The following is a 26,742-nucleotide window of genomic DNA, read 5'->3' on the forward strand; positions in this document are numbered from 1 at the left end:
CAGCGGGGAGGGTGGAGGCCCTGCCGCTGGGCTTTCTGGTACCCCTCGCCTCCAGCCGGGTCAGCGACACCGGGAGGGAGAAGACCGTGTTGCTGTGTTTTGTCCAGTGACTGGAGGTGAAGACAGAGCTCTCCAGGCCACACACCCCGGCCACACAGGGCACGTGCATGACCCCCAGAAGCCCCGTAGCACGGCCGCTGGGATGGTTAGGGAGCGACGGTCACCATGCCTGATAGCCCTGGAGCCCAAGCCCCAGCTGTCAGAGCCCCACTCTTACCTGTGTTACCTGAGGGCTCCAGTGAGCCTTCAGTGTAAAAGTAGATTCTGGTTCTGCTGCTTCAAAGGCACTGAATGGTCAGTCTGACCCACACCTCTCTCATCTTACAACTGCAGAAACTGAGGGAAACCAGGGTCTTCGCAGGGTCCCAGGTCCAGAGCCTGGACAGAGTTCACGGTCTCTCCATCGAAAATGCTCAGAACTGGGGACTTCCCTGGTGGTCCAGTAGTTAGGACTCTGTGCTTCCACTGCAGGGGGCAGGGGTTCGATCCCTAGTTGGGGAACTAAGATCCCACAAGGCTCACGGCATGGCCAAAAAAATAAAAAATAAAGCAAAATGCTCAGAACAGTATGAAGAATTACATATTTTTTTCATATCATCAAATCAGTGATTGCTAAGCTCTATGTTTGTCTCTTATAAATCTTATCTTTATCCTGAGCCAGGTCTAGATCTCGTATAAACACGCACACCCCATCCTAGCGCCCTCCTCCCTGCACTGCAGGAAACGAGATGTCCCTCAAACACTTAGTCGGAGGACATGCTGCCAGTGGCAGGGAGGGGAGAAAGCTCCCCATCCCCGAGGCGGAGGACCGGGAGTCAAGGCCCGGGGCACAGAACCAGCTGCGCGCCCAGCCCTCCCCTGGCTATGAGCAGGGAAACCCCACCCGAGACATCAGAGTTTAGAGTTTACGAAGCAGAGATTCAGGTGATTCGGGGCACTCAGTGGTTGCAGTGTGAAGGCGCGAAGGCTGTGAGCTCGGTGCACGTCTGGCAATTGTGTCTTGTTTCTACGCATCCCCTATGATGCTGGCCTGCGGCTGCCAAGCTGCACAGGTGCAGGGGACCCACAGAGCCTGGCACACACTCTGTACCCGCGTAACCAGCCTTTACTACAGCATCCAAGCTGCCTGTTCGCTTCCACGACGGAGTCCCTGCAGCCCAGGCAGATGGGGGCGGCTCTCCTGCCTGGCCGGGTAGTAAGTACTGGTTGTCCGGTGGCAGGTGGAGGCCAGAAGGCGCCACGGCAGCTGTTAAATTCTCCCTGGAATATTAGAGGGAGGAAGAGGCTGTCCAGGAAGGCACGGTAGACCTTTATCCGATGGAGGGATGCAGAGACGCCATACATGCCGGTAGAGACACCTGCCTCGACCCCAAGGAGAGGGCAGTGACGTGCCTCACAAATAAATCAATATTTCAAGACTTATCTGTGCAGAATTAAGTTCAGGCTAGAAAGAAGACATATTAGCCGCCGCGCTGTGTAAGATACTAATCCAAATAAATAATCTCATCACGCCAGCGGAAAGGCCAGGGTGGGACAAGGACACAGTTGTCATGTGATCCTCTATGCACAATGGCGATCAGAACTTTTTAAAAAATGGAGTGAAAGTCGACACAGCCCAGGAGCCTAGCCCCCCCTAACGCGTGAACCCCTTTTCAGAAAGACAAGCCCTTAGAGCCCAGTTGCCGCATGCTCAAGTGTGACGACTCAAAGCACGCAAGACAACGACCCTGAAAGTGACCTATCCTGCACGTGGAAGCCTCTTGATTTAAGCAGAAGGGTTCTTCCTCTGCATCAGGAGCTGAGGCCTCTCCCTGTGGGAGCGGGCGCGTGCCCCCCGGGCCGGCTCGTGTTACATGTCCCCGCATCTGTGCGTTTCAGATCACCACCATGGAGAGCAGCCTGAAGACCATCGAGGAGGAGAACAAGGTGATCGAGCAACAGAACGAGTCCCTCCTCCACGAGCTCGCCAGCCTGAGCCAGTCCCTGATCCACAGCCTTGCCAACATCCAGCTCCCGCACATGGTAAGTGACCGCCCGCGCAGAGCGGGCCGCCGGAGGCCTTGCGCAGTGCACATCCTAGAGTAGATGTCTTTTCCTTTCCTATTGGCACCGTTCTTCGAACTTCGGATGTTTGCGGTTACCTCCCCCAAACCATAGCGTTAATTGCTAGAGACTCTGGTGGGGCTGAACCGGTAAATCCCCTAAGATTAAGTCGCTCTGAAAAGGCCGTTTAACTATGATAAGGACAGTGGCGTTATGCTATGATACTATTTTATGCTGATGTGAATATCCTATTAAGAAACTAAAAGTTGCATATGAACTACTATTTAATATCTCGTAGGATCCAATCAATGAACAAAATTTTGATGCGTACGTGACTACTTTGACGGACATGTATACAAATCAAGACCGTTATCAGAGCCCAGAAAATAAAGCTCTACTGGAAAATATAAAGCAGGCTGTGAGAGGAATTCAGGTCTGAACAGCTGCTGTAGTGATGGAATCTTGCTTAAAAAAAGGATGCCTCTTGTTTTTTGCTGCTGTAATTTACCAGAAAGTGTTATATATTTATTTCTGTTTGAAACAGTGTTATGCTTACAAGACTTCATAATGATTTTATGTCTTGCTTTAAAGATAGTACCTGCAGAATAGTTTTGGAATACATTCACATTTTTGTACGTTTTCATATAAGCTGACATAGTGTGATATGCCATGTAATGTTTATAGCTGCTAATGTATGCACATTTGAGGGTATATATATTTCTGAAGAGGTAAGCCGATCAAAATAAATAGAGTGTAAATTCTTTTTAATGCTTTAGTGATTAAATGTTTTAGTATTTTGAACTGAAATGGACAAAAAACAAAAACAGCTTTGAATGATCATTTGGTGGTCCTGCAGCCACTTTTTAGATGTTATCATTTTGCCTCATGTTGGAGGATTTTACGGAATTTAAGAAAAACATTTCGTGTGCATATTGTTTCATAGCAAGAATTGGTTGCAAAAAACAAATGCTTTATTTTTGAACAATGCTTGGAAATATTATGTGATTTTTTTGTTTGTTTGTTTTAGGAGGATGGTGTATGGTGGGGCAATAAATGAGGTTTTTTGCATTCCAAGGAAATGGCATATGGATTAACTGTAAGAAATGAGATAAGTAATTTATTGTAAGACAGCATCAAGCCATGGAAACTTGGCAGAAGATTCAAAGCAGCTTAAACAGCACTTTTTAAACTAACTCCTGAGCATTAATTACATGGTGTGACTATGGGACCTTCAGTTAAGACAGGGGCCTATTAGAGGCGGATGACGCGAAGACTTCCTCTTCCATCCTCAGTGCCCTTTGGAACCAACTTCTCTTACCTCCCCAAGAGTTCCGTGCCCCTCTGAACTGTCTAACAGAATCTGTGTGTTTTCATTTACGCTCAAAGATCACTTAAGACTATTTATTTCCCCTTCCACCTTAAAAAGAATTATTCTTACTGTTGTTGTTGCTGTTATGATTTCCCGTATGGGGGATGAAGGCACGTGATTTGCGAGTCCTCGAGCGGCTGGGCTGATCTGTCTGCTGGCCTGCGTGGGCCAGCAGCTCCGAGAAGTGCCCTCGCCCCACGCTGACTTTGAATAAGCCCGGGTCCTATTCAGAGTCAGGACAAGTGTGCTCCACTGTCCCGTCCCGTCCGCTGGAGACCAGTTGACCATAGAACGTTTGCGTAGCCTTGTTTGACCTGTCATGACCTTCTCTAAGAATGAATGCAATCAGATGTTGAGAGTAACTAAATATGCTTCAGCACTTTTTTGCTTTACACTAGATCATCTTAGACTCATTTGCACCCCGGAGACTGATTGTTTTACCCGACGACTGCACTACGTGATGCATAAGACCACTTTCCACGGCTGCGCTCTCCCCTGCTCGCTCGTCCCTGGGACGACGTGTGTCGTGTTTTCCGATTGCCGTTGACTTGATTTACTTGTGATAGCATTCTTCCTTCCATGTCTTGATGTTATGCAGGAAGTACAAAAGTACTTAAAATTTTGTTATGAAAAAAAAAAAAAAGATGGGTTTTGTAAAAATAAAAAAAAAAATATTTTTAGCAGAACAGGACTTACAGGGTCATTGCCCCCACACGTGCCAGTCGACTATTTGCACTTACCTTGTCCTATATATCCGTACGGAGGTGTGCAATTCCCGTGTCAGTAGCCTCGTGACACTGACCCTGGAGGAATCTGAAGAGGCCTCCTGGCTGACCCCATGATGCTAAGGGAGATTACAGGGACCTCACAGCAAATACTCTGATACAATACTCAACCTCGGTATATATATATATATGTATAAATACATGCACATCCCAGCGGCACTTTAGACTGCTCACTGTACAAAAGCTTACAGTTTTCCAGGAGGACTTTAATAATTAGCTGGGAAAAGATTACGTCATGACTTGGGCTCTGCAGCCCTTTTTCTGTTGTGTGATTAGTTGTAGCTGCCCTGCTCAGAATTGCCTTTTTGAGAACTGAAGCCAGGTGCTGTGCGTCACCTGCGGCCATATGTCCCATCCAGGGCCCCGGCCTCCTTGCGGGGGGGCCCCCGTTGTTCATATCGGCACATGCATCTCCCCGCCCCGTCGTGTCTGCAGCTTCTTGGCCAATATAGTGATGCTTTTGGTAGAGTAATAGGTAGTATCAGTTTGGGATTCTAATTGTTCTCACCTATGTACAATGGAAAGGGGTTTTAAGCACAAATCTGCTGCTCATCTAACGTTGGTACATAATATCAAATCAAAAGTTATCTGTGACTATTATATAAGGATCACAAAAGTGTCACATATTAGAATGCTGACCTTTCATATGGAATTATTGTGAGTCATCAGAGTTTATTTATTATAACTTATTGTTCATATTCATTTCTAAGTTAATTTAAGTAATCATTTATTAAGACAGAATTTTGTATAAATATTTATCGTGCTCTCTGTGGAACTGAAGTTTGATTTATTTTTGTACTACACGGCATGGGTTTGTTGACACTTTAATTTTGCTATAAATGTGTGGAATCACAAGTTGCAGTGATATTCATTTTTAAATTGTGAACTTTGTACAAATTTTGTCATGCTGGATGTTAACACATCTTACTCTAAATAAAAAAGGTGTTACCACATTTGTAGCACGATGGGTCTCTAACCGGGTGTGCATCTTCACTGGAGTCTGGAAGTGCTTGGTGTCGGGGGCCCCCAGTGGGACCCCCGGGAACGTTTCTCCCCAACGCCGGATGCTTTTATTGTAACGTTTTTGGAGGTTGAGTTCTCTACTCCGAGGCCCCTGAGAGCAGATGCGGGCAGTTCAGGAGGTACCTGCACGGAACCCGTCTGGAAGCCACTCTGCCACATCTGCCGTCGCCCCGCTCTCTCCCCCAAGGTCACGTCACACGCAGGCGTCTCCCCAGAGCGGGGCCATCCTCGCTCCCGCAGTTATCCCTCTAGATATGACATCATCATTACGTAACACGCATCCGCGTCCCGAAGTTCCCACTTGAGCCAAGACCGTCCTTTACGGATTTTTCCAGATCTGGTGTCACGAGGGCTCACAGGCTGCTTCCGGTTACCACGTTCCCACCCCTGGTCCCTTCACTCCCCTGTCTTCCCTGGTCTGCAGGACACAGAGGTTTGAGAGGTGTCCAGGCGGTCAGCTGCTTTGGTCTGATGGTTCAGTTCCAAGGAAGACGCTGTGTCTTTCTCAGCACCTCCCATCTGGGGTTCCTGGGGCCACTCGCCCTGTGATTGGTCCCCTGGGAGTATCATCACCATTGTTCCTTCCACACTGTCAGCAAGGATCACCCACAACCCTTAAATTGCCCTCCAAATATGATTTAACAGCAATGAGTTACCCAGCTGCCCATCACCTTTGTTAGTAAAAGTAACCCTCTAAAATTCCAAAAACACTCACCTGTACTAGACACAGTCCCCCAAAATATAAAATTTGAGGAAGAGACCCGCCATACTCTGTTAAATCCAAAACAGAGTCCCAGTGGCGTCTTCCGCCGATTCAAGGCCATCTGAGCCCCTCTTCCCAGCGAGTGTTGCTGATATTTTATACCTAACAGCTCGGTCAGCTGCGTCAGGGCTGACGGAGGGGGAGGGTGGAGGGATGCTTTTAGGACCCTGCCACCTCTGTCTCTCCATAGCTCGGGGTGCACCTCTGTGAAAAGCCCCGCCTGCAGGATCAAATGCAGTTAAAGCAGATGGTGGTGCGTCAAGGAGCTGCCGGCAGTGACTGAAATCCTTCAACTTGATTGTCGAAAGCCGTTTTGCCCTTGCCTGAGAATTGGTATAAACATCTTGGAAAGCAGTTTAACAATAATATCGAAGATCTTATGAAATTAAAATTTTTGACCCAGTAAGCCCAGAAGTCCCCCTAAAAACACCAAAACAATTGTAAATGCATTGAAATAAGTGGAAACAACCCCAAAGGCCTATTACAGAGGAAGGTTTGAGAAGCTGGTGACAAATGCACCTTATGGAACACTATGGTGTTCCTAGAAATGCTGGTTATAAAGACTCATTAATAAGATGCTTGTGGGGCTTCCCTGGTGGCGCAGTGGTTGAGAATCTGCCTGCCAATGCAGGGGACACGGGTTCGAGCCCTGGTCTGGGAAGATCCCACATGCCGCGGAGCAACTAGGCCCGTGAGCCACAACTACTGAGCCTGCGCGTCTGGAGCCTGTGCTCCCAACAAGAGAGGCCGCAATAGTAAGAGGCCCGTGCACCGCGATGATGAGTGGCCCCCGCTTGCCACAACTAGAGAAAGCCCTTGCACAGAAACGAAGACCCAACACAGCCAAAAATAAATAAATAAATTAATTAATTAAAAAAAAAAAAAACAAAAAACAAAAAAATAAGATGCTTGTGATAAAGCAAGTGAACAGTACAGAAAACAAAATTACAAATACGTTAAGGAGCAGCTGAGTGGCAGCAAGGTCGGGTCAAGTTGACCTGTGTTAGTGATTGAGAGACCCACAATTCTCGTGGTCCAGCCAGCCCCCAAGCCTGGGGAAGGGGGGTCTGTCCAGTTCTGTCCTCGGTCTCCTCCCGGAAGCCCCATCACCAGGAAGGAAAGTGAGGTCCCTCTTCCTCGAGAGATAGCCTCTCCAGGAACAGGAGAAGCCCTTACTGACGGCCAGAGCAGCTCAGCCCCCCGAAGTCCTAGTCCCTGAACCGTTAATCTGGGGCCATTTCTGCTGCAGGAGACCTGGGTGCACTCAGGGCTCCCGTGAGTAGAGCTCGCCCTCCACAGCCTGAGCTCCAGTCGGTGTGGACTCCTCAGCAACGCAGAGCAAAGCAGGAGAGCCTTGGGCCTTAAGCAATTTAAAATATACATCAAGAGAAACAAACGTTATTCATTGTCTTTTTTCTTTTGCATTTACACAGCCTTAGATCTAGAAGTTTATTCACAAAAACCATCAGACAGATTCTCTCCATGGGATCAGATTACGAGCCTTGTTCATTTCCTTCTTTATAGGGTTCTTTTTCCCCCAGTTTTCTTGAGGTGTAATCGACATAATCAGATTTAACATCATCATCGTGGAGGGTCATGTGACCCATTATAAAATCAAGAAAAAATGCTCTCTTCAAGGAATTCTCTAGTTGATGCTGGGAGAAGGGTTCTCTTTATGGTGGAGCAGGTATTGCTCCCGATGGGGAGGTTTGGTCGATGCCTGATGCAGATACACAACGCACAGTCGGGAGAGAGAGGAGGCCAAAAGGTAGAGAAAATTTTTTTTGTTTAAATTTTTTTTGTCTTGCCATAAAATATGAATTTTATTTCACATTAATATTCACAGGTGTTACTGCTCCCTTGGAGCTGTATCTGCCAGTACTGACCCCCAAAGCACCTCCCTGAAAGTTTGCTTTTTGACTCTCCTTGTTTTCCATCTGGTTCAGCGTTGCTGTGACCGGATTGGTTGATTACACTACAAGCAGCCAGACCTCCAGCTTCCTCGTTCCCATCTTGAGTGTTAGAAGAGCTGGAAGTCTCTGCAGTTCACTTGCTTTGTGAATTACATCTTATCATTTGCTGTATTGCCAAAAATATTTCCCAGAACCCAATCAAGTGTTGATTCGAAAATGTTCCTAAATACTTTAGGCTTATCTGATGCAAAGCAGGAAAGATTAGCTCATGGTCACATTTTTAAAGTTCTTCTATTCCTGCAGAATAAGGGAAGAATCCCTTTCACTTTCCAGAATGAGAAAGCCTTTCTGGATTTCTGGATTTGAAGTCTGGATTTGAACCTCGATCTGTCTCATTCTCTGACACATGAAAGGGTTTGGTGTCTTAGCCCCACCTGAAGCTGCCTCTCCTCCAACCTCTGGTCCTTCCTCTGGCCGCTCCTCCATGTGTGACCAAACTGATTTGTATGGACCCTGCTCAGGCCTCAGCCAGGCCCCCCGCCTTAGCAGGAGAGGGTTCTTTTTCCCTTCAGGATGGAGCAGGCAAAACCAAAGTTGAGATCAACACAGCACAAGCTTTAGATGCAGAAGAGGAACTAAATTCACAGACAAGCTTTTCGCCCACCTGGCCAGAGAGATTTACTTTAACCAGTAAAGACAAAGGGAAGCGGGTGAGGCTGATGATGGGGAGGTGTATGCATTAGTCTACCAGGGGAAGAGGTGGGGCTTCCCCCCCTCCCAACCCAGGGAGCGGGTTGCCATCCCCTTTTTATCCTTTTCTGGTCCTTTCTGTCTGATCATGTCCCACCCTGTAGGTGTGTCATTTATATGTGAATGTAGTAAAATCAGTGTATAAAGAGACTGGGGCTCTGTTGGAGGTCAGACTCTGAGACAGGAAGGGGGCAGGGCACAACCTTTAGAAGAATGACAGCCACTGAGGACACGACATGAACTGATTAGAACCAACTAGGTCCAAGAGGTGGACCTTGAGCCTCAGTATATGCTCACTGCAACATATCAGCTAAATGACACACCCATAGGTGCCATGACAGTTCTGAGACCGGCCATAAAAGGCCAAAAAGTGGGCGGTGGCCCAGTTCCTGGAAATCTCTGCCCATTCTCCAAAATAGTTGGAATAATCCTCCCACTCATTAGCCTATGAAATTATCCGGCTCATAAAAACTAACCACCCCATATTTGGGGGCCTCTCGCCTTCTGAGATGGACCACACTCTGTCTGTGTAGTGTGTTTCTCCCAGGGCCGCTCTCACTTTCTGAGATGGACTGCATTCTATCTATGGAATGTGGATCTCTCTAAGTAAACCTGCTTTCACTTTACTATGGCTGTTCTTGAATTCTTTCCTGCACAAAGCCAAGGACCCTCACCTGGCGGCCGTCCCCGGGAGACCCAGGACATGACCTGGAACGTGACCATCCTCTCACACCCCACTCTTTTCTGCAACAGTTCCATCTGCTTTTTTTTTTTTTTTTTCTCTCATTTGTTTGTAGCTTCCTTTCTTGTCTCTGGACCCTTTAACTTAAAGATTTACGTTCACCCCATCTAAAGGCGGGGGTTGAAGGCTTTGAACAAAGGTCTGGAGCAGCTCCAGAAGCACAGCCTTTGTTCTCAGCATCTCACCTCCCTGGTACAAAACTATATTCGTGGGGTTGTGAATGAAAAATGTTGCTGCCGTATCAGTAAACAAAGGATGCTGCAGCCGTCCCGCCACTGCAGCTGCCCCAAAGGTGAGGCCTGAGAGAGGACTCAGGATGGAGGCAAAACGGGCTGCAGCCACCCTCGCGGTGCCCCCTGCGGGGGCTCAGGATGGGAAAGCACAGGACACTGGCCCCAGGTAGCGGAGGTGCGGATCAAAGGGATGATTTCAATGAGCCTGGACTCTTGCATCTTCCCATACATAGAAAAGTGCTAAATTCCTTAACTTGAGATGTCTGGTTTTATTTAATTAACAGTAATCTTTTGATGTTCCCACTGCCTGGCCTTTGTGGCAAAAACCCCTGTAGATCCTGGCTCCCCCCTCACCTCTTGTGAGCGGTCCCTCAGAGCTCTCTGAGAGGCTGTGTCCTGAGCTTAAGTCCTCAGCAAGTCCACCCAATAAACCATAATTCCTAGCCCATTTGTCTCCATCCTGAGTTCCCTCAAGGCTCGCCATAAGGGCATAGGGGAAGCTTTAGTGGCTGGATGGCTGCAGCATCCTTTGTTCACTAATGTGGCAGTGACATTTTTCATTGACAAGGGAAATCTCCATTTGTAAGGGGGTGTCCTCTCTGAGCCTGGGGAGAAGGATGATTCCAAATCACCAGAGACTCTCATCCACAGGGAAGTCCTGACTTAAATCTGCATGACAACCGTATCTGTCTGCCATTCTGGGTCCCCTTCCCATAACTGGCCTCCACACGCCTCTTCCTCAGATTTAGCTGAAGATGGTAATTAAACCTGAGTTCTAAACCACCTCTTTGAGAGGCTCACTTCCCTGGGTGTCGCCCCTGAGTACAGTAGGCACAGGCTTGGATAAACTTTTGATTTTTTTTTCTCTTGTTCATTAGTCTTTTATTACAAGGCCCCCAGCCAAGAACACAGGAGTGAAACCGAGCAGGACCCTGTGGGGCCCTCCGGGTTGCAGAAGTCTCTCCGTGTCCCCCAGTTCTTCATAGTGTAACAGGGAAGAACAAAATCTGACTCCATGTTGGATATGTTTCTTTGACTTTAACCTTTGCTTTTCCTTGCTTTTGTTATTATAATCATACATAATGACCTCCCTTGGGGAAACCTGACCCTCTGCCTGAATGTTAAACTAAAGTGCCTTTGTTCAGCTCACAGGGAAACACCCTGACCCTGCCCACCTGTGAATGGCTGCAGAAAAGAAGAAATTAACACATCCCCTCCCTGATGCTGGCCAAGCCAGGAGATATTTTACAAGACTTACAGCATTTTTACTTTACATTCTCACCTCCTCCCCCTCTCTGTTCTATCAAAGGAGCTGGCATCCAGCCCCCGATAAGATGGTACTCTAGGACATTAATCTGCCATCTTCTCGGACGCCCAGCTTTCCGAATAAAGTCACTATTCCTTGCCTCAAGACCTCACCCCCTGATTTATTAGCCTGTTGTGTGGCCAGCAGAGCGAGCTTGGACTCCGTAACAATAGGAAAAAGGCTTCAGCCTCCCAGACCTTCCCTTTGTTCCAAAGGGTAGATTCCAACAGTTACTAATCCAGGAAGGGAGGGGATGCAGAAACACGGGAAAGACAGTCAATAAACAATAGTGCAGCCTTGGGGCAGGGTCCTGGTTCCTCCACAAGGAATATACATAACAATACCTTTGAGTTCTTCTGCAGGAACTAAGGCCACCACCCAGGTGGAGGATGGTAACTTCAGGCTGAGCCCAAGATTCCTGGAGCCCCACCTGCTACCTCACCACCAGCCAGTCAGAAGAAAGTCATACATCCTGCAGTCCTCACCCCAAATTCTGCCTATAAAAACGCTTCCCTGAAAACCATTGGGGAGTTTGGGGTTTTTGAGCACAAGCCACCCGTTCCCCTTGCACGGTCCTGCAATAAACCTTTTTCTCTGCTCCAAACTCCGACATTTCAGTTTGTTTGGCCTCACTGTGTGTCAGGCACACGAACCTGCAACAGAAGGGCAGAGGGAGAATTGTCCTAAGAGCAGGCCCTGTCTTGGGACACTGAAATAATCAGGGTCAACAGCAGTCTGAAGGGGAGCCTAGGAAAGCGATATTTAAAGCGAAGCCAGAGAAATTCTACTCCAACCCTGGTTCTTCGCAGAAGACGAAGACCCTGCTGAGCCCTGTTAAGATTTTTCTCAAAAAGACCTGAAGGCCAACTGATAGGCTGGCTTCCAGCCCCACTCAGGGCCCTTCGCATGCCTGGGCCTGGGTCCCCTCGGCACCAGCTCTCCGTCCACCCCTCCCCGTGCAGCCACACTGGCATTCCTTCTGGAACATTCCTCAGGTGACCAGCAGGGTGGGGTATGATGCTTTCCACCCAGAGATTGGGCTTCCACTCAGTGCAGGTGAGGGGGTGGAGGCTGCACTTGCCCCCCTGGATGTGCCAGTGACGCTGGGCAGAGCCCGCTGGAGTCTGTGCTGCGATAGCTCCAGGGTCAGGGGAACACAAGGTAGAACCAGAGGCTTAATTCTCTCTGTGGAAGACAACGACTTCCCGTTTCCCTTTTCGTTCAGAAATCTTTCTCGGGCCTTTTCAAATGTGTGTACATCTTCCTAATGGCTAAAGCAAGCCTCTGCCCTCCTGGCGGTTCCCCCAGGACCTGAGAGCATCTCTCTGACTGTGACCCTCTGGACCCAGGCCTGCTGTCCAGACCCCTGGCAGGAGATGGGCCTATGGTCTCCAGACTCCAGACTGCAGTGGGTGGTACGCAGCCAGCTACACAAAGCTGAGGCTTCCCCGGCTTTGTGGTCTCTGAGCAGGTCGCCGGTGATGCCGGCGGGGAGGGGGCCCAGCACCACCGATGGCCTCACCTGGAGCTAAGGCACGGAGCACACGTGTGCGGGCCCCCGTGTCTGCCTGGGATCCTCACAGCCAGCTCTACATTCTAGAGTTTCAAGTCTGTCTGGCTGAATAAAGGTCCGGGCCCTTCCCTTACGTCAGCCAGGAGTAGCCTAGGAGGTGAGCAGGACCCCAGGCCACAGTGTCAGGGCTCACCACCGCCCCTGCCCGCTGTCTCTGCCCCCCTGAACCCAAGTCCCGCCCCGGAGCTCGGGATGTGAGCTTCTCTGGAAACGTGGCCGCTGCAGGCGTAGCCAGAGTCAGGAGGACGGCATCACGGTGGCCCTAAGCCAGCGCGTCCTCGTAAGGAGAGGGAAACGCTGGGTGAGGACAAGTGCGGGGGAAGGTCTTGTGGCGACGGGACCGGGGCCGGGCTGGCAGTCTGCAGCCCTCCTGGCAACACCAGAAGCCGGAGGGAGGCTGGGACAGATGCTCCCTCTGGGCCTCCAGAAGGAACCTTGACCTCGGCCTCCTGGCCTCCGAACTGTGGGAGAACAGGTTTCTGCTGGTCACGGCACCCGAGTGTGATGCTTTGTGGCAGCAGCCCCAAAACGGGCTCTTGGAGTTACACCCAGCTCAGCCGGGGGCCCCGCTCCCCTGGGCTGCCAGCGAGTGGGCGGGCGCAGGGCAGAGAGATGCAGGCCGAGGCCCTTGGGACTGGGGGGAGGGGGGCTGCCCCAGGCACAGCCAGGTCCTCAGGGGTGACTCACCGTCTGGGAATGGCCCCTAGGCCTCCAGACTGGGGGCCACCCAGACCCGGAAAGCCTCCCCAGCAAGGAGAACACTCACCCTGGCGTGGCTGACGGTCCCCAGGCAGGCGCCCCCGACAGCCCTCGCTCTGTCCTCACAACAGCCTGCGTCTCGAGTAGGAACTGGTCTTCTCCTGTTACAGACGGCAAACCAAGGCCCAGAGAGGGCGAGAAAGTCGCCAGGAGTCACAGAGCTGGGGAGACTGCCTCCCAGCTTGTCTTGTTCCAAACCCCACGTTCTCTTCCTCATAAATCCTCGCAGAGGCAGATGCGGAGACAGACTGGTAGACAGGAGCGATGTCACTCCGGAAGACGTGGCAGAAAATGCGGACCGTCCTGTCCTTGGGGGACCCCGTGGCACCAAGGAGGGGACGCAGGTGTCTCCTCAGCAGAGCCCGATGCACAAGGGGCTCTCGGGGTGAGGACAGCGACCGAGCAGGGGAGACACTGGCCATCGATCGCCTGAGGCCCAGGAAGCCCTGCAGTCTGAGGGCTGACTCGTGTCTGCAGCTGCGGGCGGCATCAGGAGGGGCAGAGCGCCCGGCATCTCCAGGAGCGCGGCCCCGTAGCTCTCGCAGCCCTCGCAGGTCTCCGGAGAAGGTCGGCAGCCACTGAGGGGCGGCCGGGGGGGCGTGCAGGGGCCCAGTGACGTCTGGGAGGGTCCCCAACCCCGTCCAGTGCGGTAGGTGAGGCTCGCAGCATCCTGTCCCCTCCCCACCCCCCCGGGTGAGTGACAGGTCCTGGGACATGTTACCCTCTCCGCTGAGCATCGGTTCTCTCTTTTGCAAAATGAGGATAGTAACACTTCCTCAGGAAAGAATAGTAACACTTCCTCAGGAAAGGATAGTAACACTTCCTCAGGAATGTCTCGAGGCCCAGGTGTCTGTGCACCGCGCTGTGAGCAGGCCCTGCCCCTCGGAGCCTGTGTTCAGACACCGGGAGCATGGATCTCCTGTCCCCACGGCTGCCTGATCCACTGGAGAGCTCAGCGGTACTGCTCACAGAAAGCAGACGGTCGCGGTAATCTTGGCTCCTTTGTATGCACATCTGAACAACTAGAGCTTGTCAACCAGCACAATCACACCCGAAAGGGCTGTTTGCTGTAGGACAGATAACAGGATTGCGGGCAGACAGTGAGGTTTGGAGACTAGTCATCCGAGGGAAATGGGAAGAGTCACCAGGGCCTTGGGCAACAGAAAACTTGAATGGCTTTGGTGTCTGCACGTGATTCCCCAGGAAGGTTGAGTTCCTGGAGGTGTGAGGCCTCCGCGGGCCTCTAGAGGGCAGATGCAGGAGGTGCTGCACAAAAGGTGCGGCAAGCACACTGGGCTCGATGTAGGAGCTTCGTTACTAAACGTGAATCCCTTGGGGCCTGAGCACCAGTCATCGCACTGGCCGCTGCTGCCGCGCCTCCATCCAGAGTTCTGCAGACGGCTGGGTACCGGGCAGACATGCTCAGGGAGGCAGCACAACGGATGGATGGAGGGATGGATGGAAGGGTGGTGGGTGGAAGGATGGGTGGATAGAGGGATGGAGGGATGGGAGGAAAGATGGAAGGGAGGGAGGGAGGGAGGGAGGGAGGGAGGGAGACAGGAGGCAGGGAGGAAGGGAAGGTGGGAAGGATGGAAGGAGGAAAGGTGGGAGGAGGGAGGGATAGACAGAGTTTAAGGAAGTGGCTCATGCACTTGTGGGCACTGGCAGGTCCTACATTTTACAGGCAGGTCAGGAGACTAGAAACTCAGGCAGGAGTGGATGCTGAGGTCTTGCAATAGCACTTCTTCTCCAGGAAGCCTCAGTTTCTACTCTAAAGACCTTGAACGGAGTGGATGAGGCTCACGTACACTGTGGAGGGAACTCCTCTTTGTTGAAGTTCACCAATGTCAATGTCATCTACAAAATACCTTCAGCACAACACCTGGATTAGTGGTTGATCAAATCACGGGGTGTGACAGCCCAGCAGACTGGACGCATAAAATTAGCCGCAGCTGGTGCTGAACTGGAAAGACAGGGTAAGACTGTGTGCTGCTCAGGACGCCTGCGCCTGGGGCGGCAGAGGTCGAGGTGGTCGGTGAAGTTTGATCTTTACCCACTGACACTGGAGAGGTCCAGAGACATTCGGATGGGGAGGTGGGCAGGGTCAAAGCAGTGGCGCCGTCTCTGCCTGCTGCAGGGAGGATGGACCTGGTAGACCGGTGGGGGGTGGCGTCTTGGCGGTGGTCCAGGGTGATGGCCAGGGCCAGGACCGTCAGCGGTTATGGGAGGGAAGATGGAGGAACAGAAATCGACTGAGCCACTAGGAGCAACTGGAATCCACAGGGTTCCTCAACTCCCTACATGTGGGTGAGCACCAAACAGGCCACTTCTGGGTTGGAGGGTCTGAGAAAGCAGTTTGGAGGATCACATCAGCGATCCAGAAGAAAACAGACATCTTTCAGGGAAAGTAAGGTTTTGGGTTTCTGCATTGAAGTTTGAAATTCTTGTGGGGCAAGCAGGCAGCACTTGTAAAGGAGTGTGGAGCCCTGGGGGGATTTGTGACTGGCTAGTACGGGACCCCTGGCTGGCATGGTCCTGGTCGCTGGAGGACTGGGAAGGCTTCTCCCTGTGGTAACAGGGATGACAGCTTCCGTGACAAACGTGCAGCATCTGGAGGGGCCTGAGCCGGACCCCAGCACAGCTGCCTGCAGGTGCAGACCCTGGGAAGTGTGCAGGTACAGGAGGTTACTGACACAGCAGCGGGCGAGCGCCCCGTCACCCCAGTCCAGCCGCAGCATGCGTGAGGTAGAGCGCCCCTCTGGTCACACGACAGTGTGGAGGTCAGAACAGACCCAGGCTCCTCTCTGACGCTGGGACTTGGTGATCATGTGTCCTTGGACACGGGACAGCCTGGACTTCCTCAACTGTAACACGCAGAGCCTGGATCCTGGCAAGTGAAGTGTTAGAATGGGGCTGCAGACAGACGGAAGAACGTGGGACTGCCCCCCCTCCTTCCCACGGACCCCTGTGTCTTCTGGTGGTTCCAGGCAAGGCCCCCTTGGGGGAGGCCCGGTGGGGTTCTCCCGGGTGTGGCCACAAAGGAGGAAACTAAAGGACACTGAGCGTCCACCTGGCCGAGCCCTGCGCCCAGGCCTCTACGCAAACGTCTTCTGCGCTCCCAGCGGTGCCCTGGGGTCAGCAGTGCCCAGGCCGTGGGTGCTTAACAGGCCTCACGGGCTCAGACCCCTGGCTCCGATCCTGCTGCAGCGGGTGTGTGTACATGTCAGACAGAGACAGAGAGACACGCGGAGGGGGAGGGGGCGAGAGAGAGAGAGAGGGAGGGAGACTGAGAGACAGAGACAGAGAGAGAGCGAGGAGAGCTCCAGCAAGCGCTTGGAATCGTGCCTGCAGCTTGCTAAGCACTGCGAACGTGTGTTATAAAACAACCCCCACCCCTACTGCACATGTGGAAACGGCGGCTGGGCGAGGCGGAGCAACTTGGCCGAGGCCTCCGGTCGTGGGCGCAGACCTGGGAATGGAACCCGCGGGCCCAACCTGAGCTCCGCACCCGGGGCAGCGCCGCGGCCCGACGCCCGGCGGGAGGTCCTCGCCCCGCCCCGGCCCTTGGGGAGGAGGGGGCGGGCGGGGAGGAGCCGCGCGCATGTGCACAGCTGGCGCCCCCCGCCCCCCGCGCGCAGCTGGGACGTGGGCCGCAGCCGGCGGCGGTGGACACGCCGGGCCCTCGCGGTCGGTCGCACAGTCCGAGCGTCCCGCGCGCCGTGGGCCATGGCCGTGCGCGCCGCGCGCCCCGCGCGCCCCTGCTTGCTGGCGCTCGTGCTGTGCTCGTGCTGGGGGGCACTGGCCGCGGTCGCCCCCAAGCCGGGCAACGGGTGTCCGAGCCGCTGCCTGTGCTTCCGCACCACGGTGCGCTGCATGCATCTGCTGCTGGAGGCCGTGCCCGCCGTGGCGCCGCAGACCTCCATCCTGTGAGTCCGGCGGGGCGCGGGGGACCTGGGCGCGCGGGGCGGCCGGGGGCCGGGGGGAGGGTCGCGCGGCGGCGCCTTTGTCCTCCGTGGCGGGGCGGGGGGCGGACCTGAGCGCAGCGCGCGCCGCCTCCGGAGCCGCCTTTGTTCGGAGCTCGGCATCCCCGAGGGACGGGAAAGTTGTCGGCACCCGCCGGGGAAAGCCCCCCGCCCTGCCCGGCCCGGTGCTGCTGGCTCCCCTCCTCCGCTCGCCTTCCTCCCGCTCCCGCCCCTCTCCGGTCCCCTCTTCTCCCGGGGCCCGGCTTCCCCCTCCTCCCGCTTCCTCTCCTCCCCCTTCCTTTCCCCTCCCCCTCTTCCCCCCTCCTTCTACTCGGCGGTTCCCGCTCCCCGTTTTCCCCTCCTCCCTGAGCGCGGCACCCCTGTCCCGGCTCTGGGGGCGGGGGAGGGGCCCTCCGGGAGGGGCCCTCCCTGGCGCACCCTCCGTGACCTCACGTCCCCGCATCTGCTGGGGCGCCGAGAGCCTCCTGCCCGGGTTGTCCCGGGGCCCGTGGGGCGCACGGTTCTCTGGGGCTTTCTCCGCGCCGTGAGCTAGCCTGGCCGAGTTCTGGGAGGCGCCGCGGTGCGGGTCCCCGAGTTGCGGGGCAGCGCGGGCGGCCCGGGGGTGGATACAGTCGGGGTCCGAGCGGGTTTGCGCCCGGGGCACGTCCCCGCCCTCATCTCCAGCCGGGGCGCGCCCAGGTGGTGCCATCGGAGACCCGGCGCTCAGGCTGGCAGGACGTATCGCGCCCTCGCCGGCCGACCCCCGCCCTCCCTAGAGGATCCCGGCCCCGGATGCCGCAGAGTCGCTGCAGGCCTGTTTGGATGCGCCTCTGATTAGAAATTTTCAAAATCTGTAAAGGCAGCCTGCGTTTCAGGCGCTGACTGTATTCAGCGTCCCACAGCTGCCCTTCTGAATGCCAAAAATAGTTTCCACTTTTCTTGGCGGAGCCAGAGTACTTTGGCACCGTGAAGAGCCTGCAAAAGTTGTAAAATTTTGAGTGAACTATTCAGGAAGTGGGCGGTCAGTGTTCCTACTTTTAAAACAAAGTACACGGACAGACCATTCTGCTAGTGGTCGCCGGCTGTGCTGGCAGCTTCCTGCGGGCCCTTGGCGGGACTCTCCGCGCAGCCTGGAAACTGTCCCTCCGAGAGAGACAGACACGGGCTTCCTTCCCGTGCGGAGGGCCGGCCAGCGGGGCGAGGCGGCGAGCAGGAGGGCATCAGGCTCTGAGGAGAGGGACCGTGACAGGCCAAGTGAGGGTGTTCTCGAGCCACTCATGCCATTCTTCAGTGAGTCAGTGGAAAAAGCCTGGACCCTGAAGCCATTTTTCACATCTGGCCAAAGTCTAATACTCGTACTGTGCTTTGCCCTCACATCTTAATGGCTTTTTAAAAAGAACAATATTTTAAAATGTGACGGTTGTAGAACAGAAATGGAACCACCAGCCTCCTGCGGGTGGTGAGATTCTCCACGGAACCTCATAGGGTTTTGTAAAACAGCGGAGGGTAGGAAGGGAAAGTGACCTAATAAGTAGGTAACCCTGGAGAGTTCCAGAAATCCTTCTGCTTTATGCTTCCGTGGGGTTTTGTAGTTTTCAAAGATGTTTTGAAATGACCTTGCGTGGTCTCGTTGATTCTGTGAGGGGGCAGGGTGTGCTAAGCTGACCAGATCCCTCACAGAACCAAGCGGATTATCGCTGACATGGACACACACCCAGCTGACAGCTGCGTAGACACAGGCACAGGGGGTAGAAGCTCCCATCGCTGCCAGTGTAGACCTGGGACAGGGGAAGAACTGAGTCCTGGTGGGAGGGGGTCCAGCTGGGGGCCCCGAACTGGGGACACAGAGGCGGGCGGTGATGATGAGAGAGACCAGCTCGGGGGCGCCATGTTGCCGCCTGTGGGCTCCGGGGTCCGGTCTGGCGCGTTCCTGGGGGGCTGCTCCTTGGGGTGCAGTCATGTTACAAGTTACACTTGTGCAGAAACATTCAGTGTTCACTTTCAGCTTTTCTCCCAGGTCTCTGCTCTCATGCATCTGCTGCTGTTTTCTATTTTTAAAAAATTATTTGGTGGCAACTGGGGACTTAAAAGATGTGAGGGTAAGTGAAGACCCTAGCCCCAGACCTAACTGCGCTGTCCAGCCATCACTTCATCCCTTTGCTTTTGGGACCCTCCCCTCTCCCACCTCCCCTCGGCCCCCCCCAGAAAGACTGAATGGGAATTGCTGGGCATATCAGACTGGTCTCCTGCTCAGGGTGTTTCAGGGTGTGTCCAGGTGGGGCCCGAGAGTGGCCTGTTTTGCCTCGTGGCTGGGCTTCAGAAATGATGGTCCGAGAGTGTCCTGTGATTCCGGTTTGACCCTGGAAAGTAGAAAGTGGTGTTCTAGCCGCCCTAGGATCTGGAGTCCTCGGGCTCTGGTGCTGCAGCTGGTCCCTTCACCATCGGGTGTGGTACTCAGTTCAGCTCAGCTTTTGTAGAAATACTTGTTTAGTTTTTGAGTATTTTACCCTGCTCAGCACTACAGGAGACGTTTGTCATGGTGATGGTGAAACAGCTAGCGCTAAAACCTAAGCAGTGTGCCGTCTTTACTTGGCCCGCTTCCCGTCCTCCCCTCCGCCGGGACCTCTCGGGGACGACACATTCTACACCTCCCGCCTCATGAGTCCTCACGAGCCCTCCGCGCCCCACCCCCGGCCCCGTCCTTCTCTCCGTGGCCTCGTCTGTGCGGTCGTGGGGTCACCTCCTTAAAGCTGGCTCCCACCCCACGGTCCAGGCCGCTCCAAAGCCGCCGTCCATGTGACAGGAAGCCCTGGCCTCGGAGGGCACCCAGGGCCGGGGGCTGGCGAGAGCTCCTCCCCTGGGGTCGTGGTCAGCCTGCCAGGCGGCTGTCCCCACATCCCTCGACGTCTGTGTTTGGGCCTGGGCCAGCTTCCGGTTCCTGCCTCTCGGGGTCCCAGGTCCACTGGGGTGCTGGGGAGGGAGGCCCTGCGGCACTGTGACGAGGGCAACTGGCCGTCCAGGCGTGCCTGGCCGAGGGGGGCTGCGGGAGGCCAGCCCTGGGCGCCATCGCCTCTGGTGATCTGGGCGAGTGGCCGCCCGTCTTTGGGGTGATACCCGTACTCGGAGAAGGTCCTGGTGCGCCCTGGGGACTAGCCCCACAAGGCACAGCTTCTCCCCTTACCAGCCTCCACTGGAGTTCCTGGAAGCTGGCCGACGGGAGGATCTAACTTCCCACCGCTTCCCTGTGCGCCCAGGTGAGGTCTCTGGCCTACAGGTGGCCGGAGGGAGGGAGCGTTCCCGGGTCAGGAGGTGGGCGGGCTGTCTAGCTGCACCGTTCACGTCCCCCTCCCCTGTCTTTCTGGGGTTCAGGGAGTTCCCTCGCTCCCGCCACCCATCCTGCGGGGGCACGTTCGGCCCCCAGGGAGGACTGGCCTCTCCTCCCCTGGGTGAGGCTTCACCAGGTCAGCAGAGCAGCCTCTGGCTGTCGGTCTCTGCAGGACACCTGTGCAGGCCGGGACAACAGGCTTTAAGCTGAAGCCTGTGGCTTACCTGAAGCAGATTTCTGCTTTTAGACTTCTTGTTGGGATGAAGTCAAAGTCTTCATTCTCACAGCTCAGAGGGACATTTTTCGAGTATCTGAATGTTGGTAATTTATTTTTCCAAAATGGTGGTGACCACTCGGCGGCGTCCCGAGCCCACAGCTTTGCCAACGCCCAGCGTGCTGTGTGCAGAGAGGAGACCCCGGTGACCCGAGGAAGCTTCCAGAGGCCGCCTGGGATGCTGTGTGTGACGTCGGCCATCAGGGAGTGGTCCTGGGTCCGTGCTCAGTTTGGACACAACTTTACATTTGAAAACATGCCTTTGGAAGCTGCATCTGGAAAAACTTCCTTGGAAACGGCAGCAGGGCAGCTAGAAGCCCTCCCCCCCCCGCCCCCCCCCCCCCCCCCGTGTTATTAGCGAGGCAAGGAAATCGTTGTAAAAAAGAAAGCACATCGGGCCCTGTGACTCCGAATCCGGGGGTAGCTCCGGCTTCGTCCGGGGTGTGGACACTGCAGCCTGGACGCGGTCTCCTCCCCTCTGTGCGTCCCCGGCCGCCTCCTCAGTCCTATGACTCAGCTTCCCTGCCTGGTGACGCCCGGCAGCTGTCGGCTTCCCGTCCAATGGCCTGAGTGCAGGAGGTGAGTCTCGGTCACAAGCACGAGTTCTGGGAATCGTGTGAACAGACCCGCTGTCTGTCTCCAGCACCCTGGGCGGCGGGCGGTCATGCCCACCAGGCCTGGGCCTGGCGGCTCCTGGAGACAAGGACAGGACCTGCCCTGCCCGAGGACTCTGGCCTGGAAGCGGGGGAGGGCTCCTTGCCTGGGGGAAGGCGGGCATTTTATTAGAAGAGGTGGCGGGGGGGCAGGCTGGAGAGAGCTGTCCACTGCACCTGTGACAGGCGCCACGGTCAGGTGTCAGCAGAACAGCGACAGAATCCCAGTCTCCGGAGCTGGGCCCGTCATCCGTTTGACGGATGGGTGAGCGCTGGAAGGTCTGTGCGCATGTGCTGGTTCCCGCTGGCTGAGTAGGAGGTTCTGTCTTGTTGGCTGGAGATGCCGGGCTCTTTCCTGGGCACTTGCCAACAGGAAGAAACTGGAGTAGGTGCCGTGGTGAGGGAATGGGGGCCTCGGGGTCCCGGCCGAGCTCTGAGGGCAGCGCCCAGGGCTGGAGTTGGGCCCGGCCTCCCGTCTCCCTCCACCGTGTGCACTGGCAGGGCGCTGCCGGCCTTCAGTGCCCGAGACGTCAGGTCTCTCAACTTAGCGTCCGGGTTTAACGAGCATTTGAATTGTGACAGTTTCATGTGCTTTTGGGGGTACACAAGAAAATGCGGTTTGTTTACAAATACAGTTTTGGGTGAATTCAATTTAAAAGCAGTTAAACATCGCTGAATTTGATGCTTAAATAGTCAATTTGGACGTTTCGTGTGTTACTATATGTCTCTGCTGGCCGGTAGCTCCCTGGGGTCGGCCTTGGACTTGAACTGCTAACTACGTGTCTCATGTAGCACCTGCACAAAACTCAGCCCACGTGTGTCAGTGGGTGAGGGAATGCTTTTTGGTGTTTAAAATAATATCATCGATAACTTAGGATCTTGCTAAATGGGTCAGTCCAGTGGTTCATGTTTTCTTTATCTTGAAGTTAATTTTGAAAAATAGAAATCACACCTGCTCCTCTCCTGGTCCCTTGGTTTCTCTTCAGATGGTACCAGCCCACAGAAAGCTTAGGCACATCCCGAGGTAGCTCAGTCCAACGATGACTCATGTGACTGAATCAAAACTGGCAAAAAATTTAAGTAAGAATGTGTTAGTTGTTTCAGGACTTAATTCTGGGCCCCCCCTTTCTTGGCTCCGGTACAGGGTCGGTTATCCCTGCTAATTTGATCAGTTTCTGTTTTCTGGACACTGTTGCCTTTCTCTCCTTCTCAGCCACCTCAGGGGTAGGGAAGAGGGGACCAGACGGCAGAGAACTTTCCTCGCAGACCCTGGGTGGGCAGCGATCTGACGCTGTGTCCCCAGGGCTCTCCTTGACCTCATGTGGTTTCCTTCTGCCTCCTTTGAAGGGTGGTTTGTTCAGATCTGGGTGCCCACTGGATAACCGGCTCATCGAGCAGAGAGACGGTGCCTGCCGGCGTCTGGATGCCCAGCCCCAGGGGGCCTGGGGCGGGTGGTTGGGGGGGGTGCAGGCTGCTGTCACCCAGCCCACGGAGCTCAGAGGCCCACGAGCAGCCCCCAGCCTCGTCCCCTTGGGTTCTACGGTCAGGTCCGCGGTGGAAGCTGAAGCAGTGCCGATTCCCTTTTCTGACCTCTGTCTGGATGAGTTTTCACTGAGGAAAACAAAAAGCCTCGTGGGGATTGCGTCGACAGGACAGCAGGCGTTGGTGTTCGCGGCGCGCACGTGGGGGACTTTGCTGTGTCCGGTCTGTGCGGCCGTCGCCACAATCAGGATGATGAACTTCCTCACCCGCCGGGTCCGCGCCCCTGGCAGCCCTTCCTCCCGAGTTCTGCCTCACTGGGCATGACTGCATCTGTGTTCACCAGGGGTCCTGGGCTTTGTTCTCCTTTCCTGGAATGTCTTTGTCTGGTTTGCGTATCAGGGTAGACCTTGCCTCCCAGAGTGAGTGTGAGGCGCTGCCTGGTCTCCAGTGTTTGGGGAGAGCAGGGGGGACGGGGCTTAGCGCTGCTTGAAGGTCTGGTCCAGCTTCCCAGGGAAGCCCCCGGGCTGGGCTGGGCTTCCTAGGAGGGTTTTAAACTGTGATCGCAAACTCTTCAGTAAACACAGGGCTGTTCGGGACAGTTTCTTCCTGAGTGAGCCCTGGGGGCTGGGAGCTTGGACAGCCATCCATCGTGACGTTCCTCATTATCCTCCTAACGTCTGAAGATCTGCAGGGATGTCAGTTCTCTTGTTCCTGATGTCAGAAATGCGTGTCTTCTCTCTCGTTTTTTCCTGATCAGTCTGCCTAGAGGGTTTTCCGTTGTATCGATCTTTGCAAAAACCCAACTTTTGGATTCATTGATTTTCCTCTTTGGTTTTTCCTTTCTCTGCTTTGCTGAGCTCTGCTCTGATCTTTATCGCCCCCGCACGCACGGCTCCGCTGAGCGCCTGACGCTCCGGGGTCCCTGGCATCCTCTCTCTGTCCCTGGAGCTCCAGCTGCCCTGTCTGCATCCTGTGGGTTCTCGCTGTCCCCTGGGCAGCAACCGGGGGCGGTTCAGTGCTCACCCCCTTCGTTTTCACTCCCTCGGGGATCCTGTCCAGTCGCTGACCCATGCACGGTATCCTGAAAACAGTTGTTTCATGTATTTTGTCAGCTTTTTGGTTGTTTCAGACCGGAGAGGAAGTCTGGCCCCTGTTATCCCATCTTTTTTTGTAATTTTGTAAGACCTTCATTAAATTCTTTTGCAACTTTATAACAGTGTGGCTTATAAAGAAAGTAACAAATAGAATAATGCTTTCACATGCCCCAAGTCCTGATTTAAAAAAACTAAAAATTGTCCAACCCGCTGTTCTCCATTTGCCTTTGGAAGGCTGTTGTACTGGGCAGGGGCGTTTAACTGCAGCTGTGTAATAAATGGTCGCAGGGTCTCGGTGGATTAAAACAGTGTGAGTTCCTACTTCCCTCACACAGAATCCAGGGCAGATGTCCTTGCTGGGCAGCTGTCACTGGAGGCTCTGCTCTCAGCCCGGGGCCTGCAGACCCCGGCCAGCAGGGCAGTGGCCTGGGTGCTGGGCTGATCTGTGCGGGACATGCCACGCCCTTCACCCACCTGTGGCTGCGGCTGCTTCTGAGGACAAAGGCAGAGCTGGGTAGTTGTGACATGACAGTACATTTCCTGTCTGGCCCTTTAAGGTAACGGCGCTCTACCAGTGACCTGGGGACCCAGGCTCTGTCCACCCTGTAGCTCTGCTGTCCTGGTCCCTGGCCCTCAGGCTGTCAGGGAAGCGGAGGGGGGGAGTGAGCAAGAGGAGGGTCCAGGGCTTCGACTGCCCCCAGGGGACACGTCACTTGTGCTCACATTGCCTGGGGGGCACCGGTCCCCTGTCCCCACCTGGTGCCTGGCGGGCTGTGGCACGTTGTTTAGGGCCTCCCCAGGAAGGGAAACCACACTGGGAGCGTCGGACGTGCTGGACGGGCCGTGCCCGGGTGCCGTGCCGCCTTCGCTGTGTCGTCGTCTGCAGGCGCTGCCCTTGCGTGTGGGCGCCTCTGGCCCCTCACGTGCAGAGCAGAGCGGCCTGCGAGGTGTCGGCCCGGCTTCCCGTGTCCTGTGCCGTGTGGTGGTTCCCTGCTGCAGCCCCCGTTAGGTTAGGTCCCACTGTGGGCTGTAACAGGGCCCATCACGGGTAAACAGAGGTTAAAAACTAGAATCTCCTTCTTCTAACAAGGATTTTGTTCATTCCTCCTCAACCGAGAGCTGCCCCGTGTAATTATTGTGGCAGGTGTTGAACAGCCTGTGGTGGTGACCCGTAGATCACAGCCGGGTTTCTTGGAAGCCAAGCGCTTGACTCAAGATTTTCTGCCAGGACGAGGCAGATTTGGGTTTGCGCTGGGTTTTTGGAGATTTGCAGGCTGCCGTCTCTCAGGCCCTGCAGGCGTGGCTGCGAGCAGGAGGCGGTGGACCCTGCCCTCACCGGCTCCAGTGCCCCATCCTGTTTACTCTTCTTTTACAACATAGTTTTAAATATTTTTATGCAAGCTGTACGTGTTCATGGTAGAAAAATGTGAAAATACAAATAAAAACACCATAATAAATGACTCTCATTTCTATTAGTAGAGGAAACTGTTAGCCTGCCGGGCTTTCCCTCAGATACACAAACGGTCATGTGAGTGCACATGGACACGGAATCACTGGGGTGTCTGCGTGTCTGTCCGTGTCCGCAGCTCTGTCTGTCCATCAGCCGTCTACGTCTGCTGTGTTCTGTGGATCATCTATCACCTGTGCATCTGTGGACCTATCTCTCTATCTCTGTGTCTGTGTGTTATCTCTCTGTATCTACCCACCTCCCTACCTGCCCGTCTACCTGCTTCCAGACATTAGAAGGGGACGTGTCCTGCTCTCTGTGCCCCCTGCGTGTGATTAAGCCTGCCCGCCCACGGTAGCCGTGTGTCTGCAGTGATTAGAGGTCTGCACCATCATTGTTGATGGCCACATAGTATTTATTTTTTGGGATTGCCAACTTTATTGAATCACATTCTCATTATGGGTCATTTCTTTGTTTCCACTTTTCTGCTAGTGTAAACCATACCTCTGAATGCCTTTGTGTACATTTTTGGGATTTATTCGCCTTGACTACGTGTCTGTAATCTGCAGGCTTGGTCTGCACCAGGGACGGGTCTGTGCGTTGTGGGCTTTTCCTGTTCCGTTTTCTTCCTGGACATTGTCCGTGTTTTCCCGAGGACGGGTGTCCCCCCTTCGCTCGGCATCGTTTGCCCACCTGCCGCAGAACTAACTCACCCACGCCAGGCGGAGGTGCATGCCCGCAGAGGGAGGTGGCCTGCGAGACGCAGGGCGCACGGCCCCGAGGGCGCCGCTCACACCTGACCGTGGAGACATGACATGCGCACCTGTGCGCCCTCACTCGGTAGCCGCGCTTTGATGGTGGTCCCGGGTTTTCTCTCCGGAGGCTTTGACGTCAGCGCGTCCTGAGGACTGCGCCAGCTCCAGTGTGGGCCCCTCCCCAGGCAGCAGCTCAGCCTGGCTTATGTTGGGTCCCGGCCACCCCGTCTGTGGCCAGTTTCCTGTGCGGTCTCTGCCCTGTGGTTGGATGTCCCGGCTGGGCCCCGAGATCTGAGGTGGGAGGGGCTGGGAGAGCCCCAGCTCAGCACCACCTCGGTCACCGGAGGCGAAGTTTAAGGTTGATTCTCGTTACTCGCGGGGTTGTGCTCTACATAGGCTCTGCGAATTCCGAGTTAGTGACCCGGGACCCT

General features: G+C 54.7%; 3 protein-coding genes across 20 annotated transcripts in view; all 3 read left to right on the forward strand.

Moving 5' to 3' along the window:
• Window positions 1-5,210, forward strand: part of MYT1L (myelin transcription factor 1 like) — a 417,355-nt gene extending 412,145 nt beyond the window's left edge. For 10 of the 16 annotated variants that reach the window (XM_082357086.1, XM_082357077.1, XM_082357088.1 and 7 more), the window contains 3 exons: window positions 1,939-2,082; window positions 2,402-2,536; window positions 3,131-5,210. In XM_082357086.1, coding sequence (XP_082213212.1) covers window positions 1,939-2,082; window positions 2,402-2,536; window positions 3,131-3,160 — 309 coding nt within the window. In that variant the 3' untranslated portion in view covers window positions 3,161-5,210. Of the gene's footprint in view, window positions 1-1,938; window positions 2,083-2,401 lie in introns of all 16 variants that reach the window. The other 6 variants (XM_082357080.1, XM_082357082.1, XM_082357083.1 and 3 more) reach the window with 2 other exon arrangements.
• Window positions 5,211-16,765: 11,555 nt separating this feature from the next.
• The window catches only part of PXDN (peroxidasin), a 66,601-nt gene continuing 56,624 nt past the window's right edge, over window positions 16,766-26,742 (forward strand). For all 3 annotated transcript variants that reach the window (XR_014234884.1, XM_082357148.1, XM_082357149.1), the window contains exon 1: window positions 16,766-17,245. Coding sequence is in view for 2 of the 3 variants with exons in the window: in XM_082357148.1 (XP_082213274.1) it covers window positions 17,046-17,245 (200 nt within the window). In the remaining variant the exon portion in view is untranslated. The remainder of the gene's footprint in view (window positions 17,246-26,742) is intronic.
• LOC309612006 (uncharacterized protein) lies at window positions 18,984-21,238 on the forward strand (the record flags this gene model as incomplete). The annotated part of the gene is made up of 3 exons (XM_082357150.1): window positions 18,984-19,380; window positions 20,466-20,535; window positions 20,779-21,238. 3 exons carry the CDS (start codon window positions 18,984-18,986, stop codon window positions 21,236-21,238), a joined length of 927 nt encoding a protein of 308 aa, XP_082213276.1.

Source organism: Balaenoptera borealis (genome assembly GCF_965194805.1).
Source record: "Balaenoptera borealis genome assembly, chromosome: 15".
In the NCBI taxonomy this organism is placed as follows: domain Eukaryota; kingdom Metazoa; phylum Chordata; class Mammalia; order Artiodactyla; family Balaenopteridae; genus Balaenoptera; species Balaenoptera borealis.